At 43.5% G+C, this 16,653-nt stretch overlaps 2 protein-coding genes across 2 annotated transcripts; both read right to left on the reverse strand.

The window, feature by feature from the left end:
* Window positions 1-1,578: 1,578 nt before the first annotated feature.
* Window positions 1,579-11,142, reverse strand: LOC123996336 (blood vessel epicardial substance-like). The gene is made up of 8 exons (XM_046299704.1): window positions 11,000-11,142; window positions 10,035-10,311; window positions 8,516-8,640; window positions 7,672-7,859; window positions 5,107-5,215; window positions 4,768-4,935; window positions 3,872-4,013; window positions 1,579-2,270 (listed from the first exon to the last, which is right to left on the reverse strand). Exons 2-8 carry the CDS (start codon window positions 10,297-10,299, stop codon window positions 2,134-2,136), a joined length of 1,134 nt encoding a protein of 377 aa, XP_046155660.1. The 5' UTR covers window positions 10,300-10,311; window positions 11,000-11,142; the 3' UTR covers window positions 1,579-2,133.
* Window positions 11,143-11,556: 414 nt separating this feature from the next.
* LOC123997438 (popeye domain-containing protein 3-like) lies at window positions 11,557-13,886 on the reverse strand. The gene is made up of 3 exons (XM_046301678.1): window positions 13,153-13,886; window positions 12,949-13,057; window positions 11,557-12,427 (listed from the first exon to the last, which is right to left on the reverse strand). Exons 1-3 carry the CDS (start codon window positions 13,653-13,655, stop codon window positions 12,101-12,103), a joined length of 939 nt encoding a protein of 312 aa, XP_046157634.1. The 5' UTR covers window positions 13,656-13,886; the 3' UTR covers window positions 11,557-12,100.
* Between the last annotated feature and the right edge of the window lie 2,767 nt (window positions 13,887-16,653).

Below are 16,653 nucleotides of genomic sequence, written 5' to 3' on the forward strand. Positions count from 1 at the left end.
ATTGAGTTGCACCACCCCACCACCCTTTTATCTGCAGAACAGACTCAGTTCATCGGGGCATGGACTGGTGTCGAAAGCCTTCCACAGGGATGCTGGCCCATGTTGACTCCAATGTTTCCCACAGTTGTGTCAAGTTGGCTGGATGTCCTTTGGGTGGTGGACCATTCTTGATACACACAGGAAACTGTTGAGCGGGAAAAACCCAACAGCGTTGCAGTTCTTGACACAGATGCACCTGGCACCTACTACCATACTCCATTCAAAGGCACTTCAATCTGTCGTCTTTCCCATTCACCCTCTGAAGGCCACACATACACCATTCATGTCTCATTTGTCTCAAGGCTTAAAAATCCTAATTAAAACTGTCTCCTCCCCTTCATCTACACTGATTGAAGTGGATTTAACAAGTTAGATCAATACGGGATCATAGCTTTCATCTGGATTCACCTGGTCAGTCTGTCATGGAAAGAGCAGGGGTTCCTAATGTTTTGTACAGTCAGTGTATATCATCACTGCTGGACACATGGAACTGGGGCTTCTGTCAAACTCATCTGCCAAAAAAAGGTATTATTTAGTCATATGTTTAGTTTATATGGCAACTTTAACACCTCGGTGAAGTATGTGTTTTATCCTCTGTTATGTGTGATCCTCAGAGATTGATGGAACTACTGATATTGTTTTAACTTTTTATGGATCATATCTAATTGTGTGTATTAATGATCAATTCATAACAGATAAGCAACAGTGAATCGCTATCTCATGGTTCTGTAACAGGGTAGTGGTCCATTTCAATTCAGTCCAGGTTGGAAACTAAAATTCCAATTCCATTTGGAAAGCAATTAGGTGAAATGGAATTTAAATTTCAGTTGTCATCCTGAACTGCCTGAATGGAAATGGAATTGACCCCAACTATTCTGCAACATTTCTGTAATAGTTGAGACGGCCCTGTGGATGCAGACTGAACCAAAGCATTTATTGTGGAGATATATGCCCCAAAGACAACCCAGAAAGCTAAAAGCTTGTGTGTGTATGTACATATGTATTTTCAGTGTTGTGGTTGTATAAAACAATCAAGTGTTTGTCCATAGCAGAAGATTGTCTTAACATCTCGAAAGAGCACTGATATCTTTTGTATTGTTTTCCTATTGGCCTGTTATTCATTCATTGTATTCAACGTCATTTTTTTGTTACACCAATCATGGTTTGTCTGGATATTCAAAAGGTTTATTTGACTGAAATAATAAAGCCTGTTGCTAACATCTTCTTTTGGTCTGGTTGTTCTTTCAGTGATGTGACGGTTTAAACCACGTGTCAAACTCATTCCACGAAGGGCCGAGTTTCTGTTTGGCTCCTCGTACTTGATTGATGAATTAAGGTCATAAATTAGTCAAGAACTTCCCTCACCTGGTTGTCTAGATCTTATTTGAAAGGAAAAAACCAAATATGCCCTCCATGGAATGAGTTTGAACATTAACCTGGTTTAAACAGTGACAGGAGTTCAGAATGAGAAAATAAACCGGTAGTACTCATGATAGTTCCTAGGGGGCGCTAGAGGATAAAAAGCAGAGGTCTACGAGCTATGCATCAATTCTGTTAATTTATTTTTCAAGTTTTCCCTCTGAGTAATTAATATAAGGTAACGATCATGGCATAAAAGAGTGATCCCAAGCTTGTGTGCTTATAGCCGTGAAAAAAACAGCATAACAGCCTCAAATGGTTATCATTGACCAGGAGGTTTAACTTGTTAGATCTCTACATTCATCAACACAACCGTGCAGAAGCTCAGTGCATAAATAAGAGAATTTATCACACAATGAGTAAAAGGTTTAAAAGAACCCTTCCTCAGAGGTTGTGCTTACACTAAAATGTTTTGGTTGTGACACGTAATACTTTTTTGAACTCTCACTGTGTAGGAATAAACAACAAAGGCATTGTACAACATCCAATCAAACAGACAAAGTGAGATGCCAAAATGTGCAGTTTTGTTTTCTAGATACACGTAGATAGATATTTTGATAATGTAAAAGCCTTTTTCAAGCAATTGTTTAAGTTATTCTACCATAACTAACCAGGGTCTGTATCAGATCACAGGATAGGTGGGTGGTCAGTGGTGTTGTAGGATAATGTCACATCTTACACCTCTATGACTGTCGAGTGGGTGTGGCGTTTCTTAACAGGAGAGTCTGGCTCAGACTCTGTAAAGACGTCATTTTCCAGTTGTTCTTCAATGGGCTTCATCATTTTGGATGTGTTGGAGCCAGGAGATTTTTCTGGAAAGAAGTACACAACGATTAGGGTGGGAAAAGAGGTGTGTGTGTGTTTTTTAATGTAACCGTGTGTGTTTCCATGTGGTCACAGACGAACACACCATAAAGGTGTCACAAACAAGGTTGTCATAGGTCACAAATTCCACCAGCCTTCATTCTCATATGACAATACTTTAACAACAAAACAGAATCACAACCACACATTTGACAGAATACACAGATAGACACTAATTTCACATAGTGTATGTTTGTGTTGGAGACAGGGGGAAGACAGTGTGAAGTTAAATCAACATGGTAAGAAAACAAAAGCACTCAGTCCTCTTCCAGACATATCCCTCACATTTGCTATTCAATCCCTACATTTGATATGGAAATGGCAACAGGATAATGTAGAAGCTGTTGGGGTTAAAGAATGTCTTGTATGTCTAAATACTGAACATGTTCCAGTAGGAGCTGTACAGCAGCACTATTACTACAGGATGGATGATACGAATGAATGATGTCCTACTCTTAAACACTGAACTTTGAAGATGTTAACGACAAACCAGGTTACCCGGTGTCACACCCTGACCATAGTTTGCTTTGTATGGTTCTATGTTTTGTTTGGTCAGAGTGTGATCTGAGTGGGCATTCTATGTTGGATGTCTTGTTTGTCTGTTTCTGTGTTTGGGCCTGATATGGTTCTCAATCAGAGGCAGGTGTTAGTCATTGTCTCTGATTGGGAACCATATTTAGGTAGCCTGGTTTGTGTTGTCTCCTGTGTCAGTGTTTGTACGACACGGGACTGTTTCGGGTTTTCACAGTTCTTGTTTTGTAGTTTATTCATGTATAGTTTCATTATTAAAGTACCATGAATTATAACCACGCTGCATTTTGGTCCGCCTCTCCTTCCCAGGAGGAAAACCGTTACACCCGGGATCACTCGTTTTAGAACAGGCAACATAGTGCAGAGCTGTAGGGTTAAATATTTAGGGTGGGGTTTGAGGGAATGAACTAGCCTGAGTCCCAGATCTGTTTCAACTGTCTTGCCAACTCCTATGTCATTGTCAAGTCAAATGGTAGTTGACAAGACAGCACGACCGGATCTGGGACTCAGGCATTAGGAAGTTGAATTTGAGGGCTGTGGGGGGGGGGGGTTTACACCCCCCTTCTGGGCAAGGTGTGATCTGAGAGAGTGGGTTGATTCACAGCTAGAGGAGGAGGAGGAGGAGGAGGAGGAGGAGGGGACAGGAGAAACAATGTCAGGGAACAACTCTAACTAGAACACCACACTTAGTAAACAATGTTGTCAGATTGGAGCTAAACCCCTAATAAACAAGGATTTAGTGACTGTTAACATCACACATCAGAGAGGAAATGAGGGGTAAACGATGAAGACGGACTCAACCCAGAATGCCTCATGATTTGAGTAAATTAAGTGACTGTATAACAGCTACTATTGACCTGGCAAAGATTCACTGTGAGTTGAAACTTTGTCATTAAAAGTTTTGGCATTACAAGAATGATACTGTCAGTCTTTTTCAGACTCAATAGCTAATCAGGTTGTTAGACACTGACAGATGGGCCAATAGTATCACAGCTTGATGGGAGGTGGCGAGACTTACGATGTGAGGATCCACTGGAGCCTCCACGGTGGATCTGGTTCAGGATGTCGCCGGTGTCACTGGTGCTGCCCATGCTGTTCCTCATCTGCATCATAGAAAGCTGGGAGCACAGGCTGGGCTGACGCTCCATCTTCTTCGCTGCCTGTTCATGTAAACATAGTCATCGTTATTGTTTATCGTCATCATTGATATCATCGGTGTTACCACCACCATCATCATAATCATTTCTTACATAATCATTGTTATTTGAATCTAAGGAGACATTTCATAATTTAGGAAGGTTAATGACCAAAGCACAATTACACTGTGTGTACAAAACATTAGGAACACCTGCTCTTTCCATGACATAGACCGACCATGTGATTCCAGATGAAAGTTATGATCCCTTATTGATGTCACTTGTTAACTCCACTTCAATCATTGTAGATGAAGGGGATACAGGTTAAAGAAGGACTTTTAAGACTTGAGACAGTTGAGACGTGGATTGTGTATGTGTGCCAGTCAGAGGGTGAATGGACAAGACAAAAGATTTAAGTGCCTTTGAACAGGGTATGGTGCCATGTGCACCGGTTTGAGTGTGTCAAGAACTGCAATGCTGCTGGGGTTTTCACACACACAGTTGCCCATGTGTATCAAAAATGGTCCACCACCCAAAGGACATTCAGCCAACTGGACACAACTGTGGGAAGCATTGGAGTCCACATAGACCAGCATTCCTGTGGAACACTTTCGACACCTTGTAGAGTCCATGCCCTGATGAATTGAGGCTGTTCTGAAGGCAAAAGGAGGTGCAACTCAACATTAGGAAGGTGTTCCTAATGTTTTGTACAATCCGTGTATGTTTGTAGACAATACAAACTACAGTGTCTCAATTTCTGAACAGTGACTAAACCCACCTTGTCAGTGAGAGTGGGGTCGTTGAGCGAGTACAGCTTGTTGGTGATGTCTTTGCCAATGAGGTACCTGAACACCTCGTTCAGGAAGGAGTCAGACTCCAGGAAGTAGGTGAGCCTCTCTCTGGACCAACACAGAAACTTACAGTTCTCCTCCGCCATGATGGTCACCTGTAAATGAATCAACAAGTCACAGGTTGTCACAGTAACAAACCTGCCCTATCATGACCTAATCATGCCAACAGTACTTGTGTTGTTTGGTTTTACCCAGTATGGGTACACTTATGAACTAGAATATGGGTTAAATGATAAATTGGGTTATATAGGAACACCTATATATACCTGGAATTTTTCTCCTCTGTTCATCTGGGTTGATCTGAACTCAGGGGAGTCGATGAAGGCGTTGGTGTAGATGTTATGGAGGAAATGACCACGATATGACACCTTCAGTCTGTCACACAAAAACGTATAGTCAACATGGATGACCATGGACGGATCAAATGCACACAGATGCGCACAGATAATGTTAAACCTTATTGATCATTATTATTATCATTAGTGACCATCATTCAGGGAAAACCTGGGGTGGAATGACATGGTAGATAAGTGACAGGGAGATGTCTCAGAGTGACATGGTAGATAAGTGACAGGGAGATGTCTCAGAGTGACATGGTAGATAAGTGACAGGGAGATGTCTCAGAGTGACATGGTAGATAAGTGACAGGGAGATGTCTCAGAGTGACATGGTAGATAAATGACAGGGAGATGTCTCAGAGTGACATGGTAGATAAGTGACAGGGAGATGTCTCAGAGTGAATGGTAGATAAGTGACAGGGAGATGTCTCAGAGTGACATGGTAGATAAGTGACAGGGAGATGTCTCAGAGTGACATGGTAGATAAGTGACAGGGAGATGTCTCAGAGTGACATGGTAGATAAATGACAGGGAGATGTCTCAGAGTGACATGGTAGATAAGTGACAGGGAGATAGATGTCTCAGAGTGACATGGTAGATAAGTGACAGGGAGATAGATGTCTCAGAGTGACATGGTAGATAAGTGACAGGGAGATGTCTCAGAGTGACATGGTAAATAAATGACAGGGAGATGTCTCAGAATGACATGGTAGATAAATTACAGGGAGATGTCTCAGAGTGACATGGTAGATAAATGACAGGGAGATGTCTCAGAGTGACATGGTAGATAAATGACAGGGAGATGTCTCAGAGTGACATGGTAGATAAGTGACAGGGAGATGTCTCAGAGTGACATGGTAGATAAATGACAGGGAGATGTCTCAGAGTGACATGGTAGATAAATGACAGGGAGATGTCTCAGAGTGACATGGTAGATAAGTGACAGGGAGATGTCTCAGAGTGACATGGTAGATAAATGACAGGGAGATGTCTCAGAGTGACATGGTAGATAAGTGACAGGGAGATGTCTCAGAGTGACATGGTAGATAAGTGAAAGGGAGATGTCTCAGAGTGACATGGTAGATAAATGACAGGGAGATGTCTCAGAGTGACATGGTAGATAAGTGACAGGGAGATGTCTCAGAGTGACATGGTAGATAAGTGAAAGGGAGATGTCTCAGAGTGACATGGTAGATAAATGACAGGGAGATGTCTCAGAATGACATGGTAGATAAGTGACAGGGAGATGTCTCAGAGTGACATGGTAGATAAATGACAGGGAGATGTCTCAGAGTGACATGGTAGATAAATGACAGGGAGATAGATGTCTCAGAGTGACATGGTAGATAAGTGACAGGGAGATGTCTCAGAGTGACATGGTAGATAAATGACAGGGAGATGTCTCAGAGTGACATGGTAAATAAATGACAGGGAGATGTCTCAGAATGACATGGTAGATAAATTACAGGGAGATGTCTCAGAGTGACATGGTAGATAAATGACAGGGAGATGTCTCAGAGTGACATGGTAGATAAATGACAGGGAGATGTCTCAGAGTGACATCGTAGATAAGTGACAGGGAGATGTCTCAGAGTGACATGGTAGATAAATGACAGGGAGATGTCTCAGAGTGACATGGTAGATAAGTGACAGGGAGATGTCTCAGAGTGAATGGTAGATAAGTGACAGGGAGATGTCTCAGAGTGACATGGTAGATAAATGACAGGGAGATGTCTCAGAGTGACATGGTAGATAAATGACAGGGAGATGTTTCAGAGTGACATGGTAGATAAATGACAGGGAGATGTCTCAGAGTGACATGGTAGATAAATGACAGGGAGATGTCTCAGAGTGACATGGTAGATAAATGACAGGGAGATGTCACAGAGTGACATGGTAGATAAATGACAGGGAGATGTCTCAGAGTGACATGGTAGATAAATGACAGGGAGATGTCTCAGAGTGACATGGTAGATAAATGACAGGGAGATGTCACAGAGTGACATGGTAGATAAATTACAGGGAGATGTCTCAGAGTGACATGGTAGATAAATGACAGGGAGATGTCTCAGAGTGACATGGTAGATAAATGACAGGGAGATGTCTCAGAGTGAATGGTAGATAAGTGACAGGGAGATGTCTCAGAGTGACATGGTAGATAAATGACAGGGAGATGTCTCAGAGTGACATGGTAGATAAATGACAGGGAGATGTCTCAGAGTGACATGGTAGATAAGTGACAGGGAGATGTCTCAGAGTGAATGGTAGATAAGTGACAGGGAGATGTCTCAGAGTGACATGGTAGATAAATGACAGGGAGATGTCTCAGAGTGACATGGTAGATAAATGACAGGGAGATAGATGTCTCAGAGTGACATGGTAGATAAGTGACAGGGAGATGTCTCAGAGTGACATGGTAGATAAGTGACAGGGAGATGTCTCAGAGTGACATGGTAGATAAGTGACAGGGAGATGTCTCAGAGTGATACCTACTTTCCTTTAAGGAGGATACTGAGGCGCTCATCCACGGAGGTCTTGTCCTCGGCAGCATACACCTGTCCCTTCTTCAGGCTCTGGATGGTGCAGAATTGGCCCGTCAGTCTCTGGAACAGGGCCTCGCGCACGTGAAGGGGCTCAAACATCCGCTTGTACACTGACTTCAGCTCCCTGTCAATCTTAATCTGACAGAAGACACAGCACGGTTACAGCTCATTGTCTGTAGCTGGTAGAGGGGAATATAAAGCGTTATGATGGATGATTGACGTGACTTGAGCTAGGCTCCTGATTCAGGGTGGATAACCACAGGGCGTATCATAAAGGACCAGGCATGAAGTATATTTTAGGGTCTTTAATACAATGTCACCACAGCAGCCAACATAAAGTGAGGGCCACCTAGTTCCACTCATCCTTGATATTGAATTGATAGGACATAACTCACTCATGTATGTCATTCAGTGTTAGTAGGTGGAGGGAGGAGTGGAGACATGGGAGTGAAGAGGACAGCAGTATAGATGTGTAGATAACTTCCTTCCTTGTTATGAGGAGAGGTGGTTCAGGTATGTGAAGGCCCCCTACACACTGAAAGTCCCCTGGTGGCAGCAGTGCATTTGAAAGACCTGCATCTCATTTAGGTAGAGAGAGACAGAGTGGCCCCAACGCCAGGGGGATGTGACTGGCTGTCTCACTGCTGAGAGACACAATGGAAAACTCATCTCCAAAAGTCCTCATCAAAATAACTGTTCCAGGCAACTTGTACCTACTCTAAGCTGTATGTATGTACGGTATATAAATGGACCACAGTCTGCCTCTAACTGGATTGTGTTGGGGCAGAACTCACAGGTCTGCGTTTGTAGACCAGGTAGAAGAAGTGCATGAAGTTGACCAGCAGGAAGACCACGTTCCACACCATGACATCCAGATTACACCGGTACAGCGTTGCCCAGGTGATGAACAGACAGCTTCCTGTCAGGGACAGGAACAGGAAGTAATGAAGCACACTTGAGTTGTTATTGGTTGAGTTTTATCCTCATATTGCCCTGTAGCGGTAAATTATTCAACTAACTTGAGAAAACTCCAGTAGGCAGCTGTACTACCACCAACATAGTGGTCACATGATGTGATATCATTCCACTCTGCTCAGTCCCTTTCCCCAGCTGTACTACCACCAACATAGTGGTCACATGATGTGATATCATTCCACTCTGCTCAGTTCCTTTCCCCAGCTGTACTACCACCAACATAGTGGTCACATGATGTGATATCATTCCACTCTGCTCAGTCCCTTTCCCCAGCTGTACTACCACCAACATAGTGGTCACGATATGATATAATTCCACCCTACCACCAACTCATGATGTGATATCATTCCAGTACAGTCCCCAGCTACTCCCAGATATAATTACCCTACTACCACCAACATAGTGGTCACGATATGATATAATTCCACCCTACTCAGTGTCTTTCCCAGTTGTACTACCACCAACATACTGTAGTGGTCACGATATGATATAATTCCACTCTACTCAGTGTCTTTCCCAGCTGTACTACCACCAACATACTGTAGTGGTCATGATATGATCTAATTCCACCCTACTCAGTGTCTTTCCCAGCTGTACTACCACCAACATACTGTAGTGGTCATGATATGATATAATTCCACCCTACTCAGTGTCTTTCCCAGCTGTACTACCACCAACATACTGTAGTGGTCACGATATGATATAATTTCACTCTACTCAGTGTCTTTCCCAGTTGTACTACCACCAACATACTGTAGTGGTCACGATATGATATAATTCCACTCTACTCAGTGTCTTTCCCAGCTGTACTACCACCAACATAGTGGTCATATGATATGATATAATTCCACTCTACTTAGGGTCTTTCCCAGTTGTACTACCACCAACATACTGTAGTGGTCACAATATGATATAATTCCACTCTACTCAGGGTCTTTCCCAGTTGTACTACCACCAACATACTGTAGTGGTCACACTATGATGTCATTCCACTCTACTCAGTGTCTTTCCCAGCTGTACTACCACCAACATAGTGGTCATATGATATGATGTTATTCCACTCTACTCAGTTCCTTTCCCAGCTGTACTACCACAGCCACTCCCCCTTCTCCAGGAAGTGTGGACTCGTTCACTCACTATAGTGTTTATCATATTTCTAAAAGCAATTCAATGCATATGAATCCTTGAGAGGGAGTGAACGAGTGGATACTTTGGAGAGAAGTGAGAGATACTGTGGTGGTAGAGCTGGTAATGAAACTGAAAAGTGTGTAATGAAATCGTATCATAACCACCGAGTTGGACTGTAATCTGGGCCAACAGAGGCCAGTATGGACCCACCTGTCATCAGCATGAGGCGCAGCAGGATCATGTGCAGGGTCAGGGTGGTGGGGATGACCAGGCCCAGGAGGAGAGACAGGTTCCCCAGGTGGAAGAGCAGGTGGTGGGCCTCCTCCCACTCCTCACAGGAGGTTATGTTGGGCTCCATGGTGGTCATCACCAGACCTCCACCTCCAGCCCCGGGTACAGACCCAGGGACTGCCGACCGCAGGGGGGCCAGGGTGGTGTAGAACAGGCTACTGGTCATCTCTGGAGAGGCAGACATCCTGATCCTCACCTAGAGAGAGGTGGGGAGGGTGTTGTGGTTGTTTATGTACTGCTTATGAATGGGTTATGTACATGTTATGAATATATTATGTTGGTACCTTTCAAGTTAAGTGTTACAGGATTGGTGGTAGAAACAGCAGATTTTTGCAGTTGAAATGTCAATTCACACTGCTGCTGTTCTCATAGTGTACATCAATTTGTCACTATTACAATCTCAATATCCTCAGGTTTCCAAATGTTTTCTTTTATGTAGTAATGCATTAGAATAACTTTTTAGATTATTATAGGCCTACTGGCACTGTCAAGTTCATATTTGATTCAGCAACTAACTGATTTAATACTGTAAATAGCCTGGGAATTCATCATACCGATCATACAGCACTGGAGTGATATTGAAAGTGTTCGCGTTAACGTTGCAGCCACGCAAACAAATGTGTGGGAAAATACCAACCTCAACTGGGTTTTGAGCGGATCTGCCGACCAACGCGCAACAATATTTGACTGCCAGTCCCTCAGATATAGATTATGAAATGACATGGAAAATGTGCGAAATTAGTCGGCTACAATACGCTGCTTGTGGAAAATGAACGGGACCTACCGGCTGACGTTTTAAGAAATAGCGTAATTTGTTTGAGCGTTAACTTTCCTTTCACCCCCCAGTCAGAGTAAAATAACAGAGAATGGGAGATGTAACTTACCAATCTGACAACAATCGATCAGGAATAGAATACAATGGACAAGTATTGAGGAGCTATAAATGTAAGGTCCTCGCGAGCTGGGGGACTGCACAATGTGATTCGCACATTCCAGCGTGCTGACAGGCATTGACTAAAATGGGCAAGAAGCGAGGGGACAGCAGTCAACACATCCCGCCGCTGCGCACCTGCAAAGTCCAGGCACGCCAACAGGGGGAGGTAAAACTTCCCTTTTTGAAAACTGAAAATATAGCCAAGCAGCCAGCAACTCCTTGAAAATATTATGAAGCCAGTCGAGTGAATCGTGTTATGTATTTCGAGGTGTTGGTAAACCTAATTGAACAGTGCTCCTTCGCCCTCCAGAGGTGACATGAGCTGCGTGATGAGGTTGACAAGAGCAGATATTAATGAGATCAGCACCAAGGTCAGCGCCATGATCAGCGCGAGAAAGTGATTGACACTCACCTGTTGACTGCTCCACAGAAATTCACGCTCTCCGAAGAAAATGTTGCAGGCCTAATCAAAGTTATTCGAGATACAAAACGTATAGGGCCACATTGCATTGTTAATACTTTTTTATGATTAAACACAAATACTGTCAAAAAAACTCAGTAAGGCAATTGAATATACAGTCTCAATTTAAGACAGACAGGTAGTAAAGTACACAGACAGGTAGTAAAGTACACTACAGACAGGTAGTAAAGTACACTATACACTGTAAAGTACACTGTAAAGTACACCAACATAGTGGTCATATGATATGATGTTATTCCACTCTACTCAGTTCCTTTCCCAGCTGTACTACCACAGCCACTCCCCCTTCTCCAGGAAGTGTGGACTCGTTCACTCACTATAGTGTTTATCATATTTCTAAAAGCAATTCAATGCATATGAATCCCCCCCCCCCCACACGCGCGCGCGCCTATTGCATGCTGCCTCGCAAACCAAGTGGATGGTTACTTGATGTGCTACAATGTATTCTATGTTGATGCGTAAACTACATAGCTTATGCCATATCCATAGCCTAAGGACTTGAGAATAACAAACAGACAAAAATAACATCCATGAATGAAAAACAAACATTTAAAAGTTCCGTTCCAGTCACTAGTCAGTCTCTTCGGGTGCTGTTATAGTTATAGGGACACGGCCACGGTGGCCACGGTCATATTGCGCTGGGACTCGTAGGAACCCATCTGTTCGGTCTAATTCTGGCAACGGGGACACGTGACAGTAGGTGGGTAACCGGAGATCATATCGGAACCCGCGGCTGTCGAACGCCTTGTCGTTGAGGGAGTACAGCTTGTCCGCGATGTCATTCCGCACCACGAGCGCAAAGACTTTGGCGATGTAGCGGTGTTTGGCGAAGAGTAGGTACAGTTTCTTACGTCTCCAAGAAACGTACCTACAGCAATTATCTGCACGCAGGGTCACCTGGGGAAAGAAAACACGAATGCTTATACACTGAGTATAACAAACATTAGGAACACTTTCTTAGTACTGAGTTGCACTCCGTACAGGGATGTTGACCAATGTGGACTCCAATGCTTCCCACAGTTGTGTCAAGTTGGCTGGATGTCCTTTGGGTGGTGGACCATTATTGATACACACGGGAAACTGTTGCGCGTGAAAAACCCAGCAGCTTGCAGTTCTTGACACAACCCGGTGCGCCGGGCACCTACTACCATACCACCATTTCCAAGGCACTTCAATCTTCTGTCTTTCCCATTCACCCTCTGAATGGCACACATACACCATCCATGTCTCAATTGTCTCAAGGCTTTTGAAGTGGATTTAACAAGTGACATCAATAAGGGATCATACAGTAGCTTTCACCTGGATTCATCTGGTCAGTCAATGTCATGGAAAGAGCAGGTGTTCCTAATGTTTTGTATACTCAGTGTATATGCCAGACACAGCCACATTTTGCTTTATTCGATCAGTTTACTATTTACCTGGAAAACGCCCTCCTCTGACGGCCGGAGAGAGTCCCATTCAGGTGAATCGAGAAACTGGAAAGGATATATGTCATGTAAAAACTCTCCATTTACTGTCACACGAATTCTGTAAAAAAAAAAAAAAGTGGAACATTAGGCTATTTTATATGACATAACACCAAATACAATTGGATAAAATGTCAAAGTGAAATTGAAATGCACCTGCCCGACAGAAGAACGGACAGCTTATCAATAGCAGTCTTGCCCTCCATGGCAAAACAGTGGTCTTTCTCTATAGTGTGGATGTCCCCTTCACAACAGGCGACTATCTTGCCGAAGTGGGTGAGCGACACCCCCAGCTTTTTGAACAGGTAGCTGTACAGATCTTGAAACTCCTTTTCGAAAGTAACGTTCCTCAGCCGGTATGCGACGTGCACAACTTGAACCGCACATATCCCAAAGAGAGCGAAATTCCACAAAAAGGTGTCGGTGGTGCACGCGTCCGACCATGACCAAATGGTTGTGCAGAAGAAACCGAGCGTCAGAAAGGTAAACAAGTAGAGGAGCCCATAGAACCCGCTCCCTCCCATGAACCCCAAAACAAGGAAGATACTGGCGAGGTGGAAGATGGCACCCTCGGATCCCCCCTTCCATTCTTCGCATAACGGGTGCACGACAGCCGCCGTCAAGTTTTCAGAAGGTGGGAAAAATTCTGGCGCCTCCATTGTCGCGCGTGTGGAGCACGTCACTTTTCAGAAAACTGAGAGGTGGTAAGAGAAAACGAATAAGTGAAACGTCACGGAGACTTCCACCCTAAAATGTAATCGCCCTAAATTTTGATTATATCACCTCTTAAAATATGACCCGGGTATCGGGACGGGGGTGGCTAAGTAACTCCTCCCCTTGGTCCTGACGTCCTCCTGTTTAAAGCTCTATCCGGCTCATCCAAAACATATTTTCTATGCACATGACGTCTATGATATATCCAATAATTGAAATGCGTTATTGAGATGTACGGATATCAAATTACGTATTCATCAATTTACAGCCTAAGCAAATTACATTACACAACACCACCAAGTAGGCATAACATGTTTACCTTTCAATGCAAATCTCTGATAATTCTCAAACTCACTAAACATATACTGTGATGATGGTGTTATGCATTTGCCTGATCAAGAGAAGATTGTGATGATGAATCCAAGGTCTCTGACAGAAGGTGGTCTCCAACAACTCAGTAGGGCTGTAATCATTTTCCTCTGCCTGTTTCTTGTTCTGCTATAGGTGTAAATGTGAGTAGGATGGACCCTGGGGGATGAAACAGCTCAACTCTAATGAGAGGTTGTGTGTGTTTGTGTGTATGTGTGTGTGTGTGTCTTTCCCACTCCTTGATCTCTGTTTTCAGACCAGTACACCATAAATCACAGTGGTAGACTAGCAGTGGGGAGGCAGCAGTGATCTATCTGGGCTAAAATAACCCACTGCAGTTTCCCCTGGGGAGCTGCTGCCTACCTGACCAGACAGTCAAGGTGACATTGAGAATCACAGAGCTGCAGAGGACTGAAAACTCAGGAAGTGTGAAATATTTAGGACATGCTGCAATCACATGCAGAGATCCCCTGGGTCCAAATCCTTCAGTATGTCAGACAGACAGAGAGAGCTAGGTACATCCTCTGTTTGTGTGAGTTCTCTCTCTCTCTCTCTCGCTCTCTCTCTCTCGCTCTCTCTTTCGCTCTCTCTCTCTCGCTCTCTCTCGCTCTCTCACTTTCTCTCGCTCTCTCTCTCGCTCTCTCTCTCTCGCTCTCTCTCGCTCTCTCACTTTCTCTCACTCTCTCTCGCTCTCTCTCTCACTCTCTCTCTCTCTCTTGCTCTCTCTTTCACTCTCTCTCAGCCCTCCACCTCTGTCTCACTCAATCCCCCCCCTCTCTCAAATTCACTCTCTCTCTCAGCCCTCCACCTCTCTCACTCAGTCCCCCTCTCTCTCTGAGGAATTCTTGCCCTCTTTTCAAACTGATGGTTACCACAACTGTCTATGGGAGATGGGAAACAGTAAGGGACAGTCTGAAGGTATGTAGTGGTGGGATCGAACCCTGGCTTCAGCTGTTGTGACTAACTTGATGCTAGGAGTGGTTATCTCCTTTCCCACACTCCAGTCTAAGGTCAACATTGTGGTTGCACAACGGGCTGCTCAGAACACTAAACATACACACTCACCAACACACTACCCTGGTTATCAAACTCAGTCTCATTATAAAAGAGGTGCAACTCACTTTAGGCCGTTGGTACTTTTACAGTACCAATGTTCATATTGTAGAGCAAATATTGGAGCAGTGTTGATCCCCCGGGACACACTCCAGTCTGAAATGACCAATTCAAGCACTGTGTGTATGTGAGTGTGCAACTACATTTACACACAGGGAGAATGTGATGTGTCAGCTACCAGCAGCTATACAAAGACTTTCAGAAACCCAACTCATCTATAAATAGGACTACACCCTCCACACACTAGTGTGTGTGTGTGTGTGTGTGTGTGTGTGTGTGTGTGTGTGTGTGTGTGTGTGTGTGTGTGTGTGTGTGTGTGTGTGTGTGTGTGTGTGTGTGTGTGTGTGTGTGTGTGTGTGTGTGTGTGTGTGTGTGTGTGTGTGTGTGTGTGTGTGTGTGTGTGTGTTCAGGTTTGTGTTCAGGTTTGACAAATGGTGGACCTTCTCCCTCATTAATTTAGAGAGGGATGGTGTTAATTGGGCCATGGCATTAAACAACCTTGGCAGAGAGAGGGGAGAGAAGTATCTGTCCCTTAGGTCTTCATCTGTCCGAGAGAGAGAGAGTTTTTTTGAGTTTTTATAAAAACCTTTATTTTTTACTCAAGTGTTAACATAAATAATGACACACTGCCTTTTCAGAAATGAAACAACAAATGTAATTCCTAAACAAAAATAAATACATAACATATACATTCAACTTATTTCATCAGCAAAAAATAATTTCCCCTCCTCTACAAAACAAAGCGCTCCTTCGTAGGCCCACTTCTCCTCAAATAATAGGAGATCTTTTACAGCTGAAAAGAACTCAAAATCTACTTTTATTCTTGCTTTCACTAATCCTTTAAAAACACATCTTACATCCTGCCCATATCCCGTTTCTATCTTATGTTTCCTACTCAGAAGAATTGACATCTTAGCTTGTCCCAAAATAAAATGTAACATTTGACATTTTATTTTCTGTTGTTTACTATATTGGAACCCTAAAATAAAAACAGTGTTATTGAAAAACTCCCCTACAGCTTTAAACAAAGATTCTAGCATTTCCAATAGAGGTTTTATCCTCTCACACTCCATAAAACAGTGAAAAATGGTTTCTCTTATATTACAAAAAGGACATCCATCTCTAACATCTGAGTTAATAACAGATACAAAAGCATTAACTGCAATGATGCCATGTAAAACCCTCCATTGCATATCACCAGTACCCTTTTGTAACGGTGGTTTGTACAGTGTTCTCCATGCTGGCTTTACCTTGTCATCAATGCCCAATTTTACCCTCCATGGAGTGGCTTTTCTATTTTTCAATTGATCTTTATTCAACACCTTGACACACCCCCTATACAAGTCCTTCCCATTCACCTCATCTAAACCCACCTCCTCCAACCCTCTCAAATCCAGCAATAACGCCTTTCTTTCTGACTCTGGGATATTTGGTGTAATCCCTAGTCTTGGAAATGAGACA

This window comes from Oncorhynchus gorbuscha, linkage group LG15 (assembly GCF_021184085.1).
Source record: "Oncorhynchus gorbuscha isolate QuinsamMale2020 ecotype Even-year linkage group LG15, OgorEven_v1.0, whole genome shotgun sequence".
Classification (NCBI taxonomy): domain Eukaryota; kingdom Metazoa; phylum Chordata; class Actinopteri; order Salmoniformes; family Salmonidae; genus Oncorhynchus; species Oncorhynchus gorbuscha.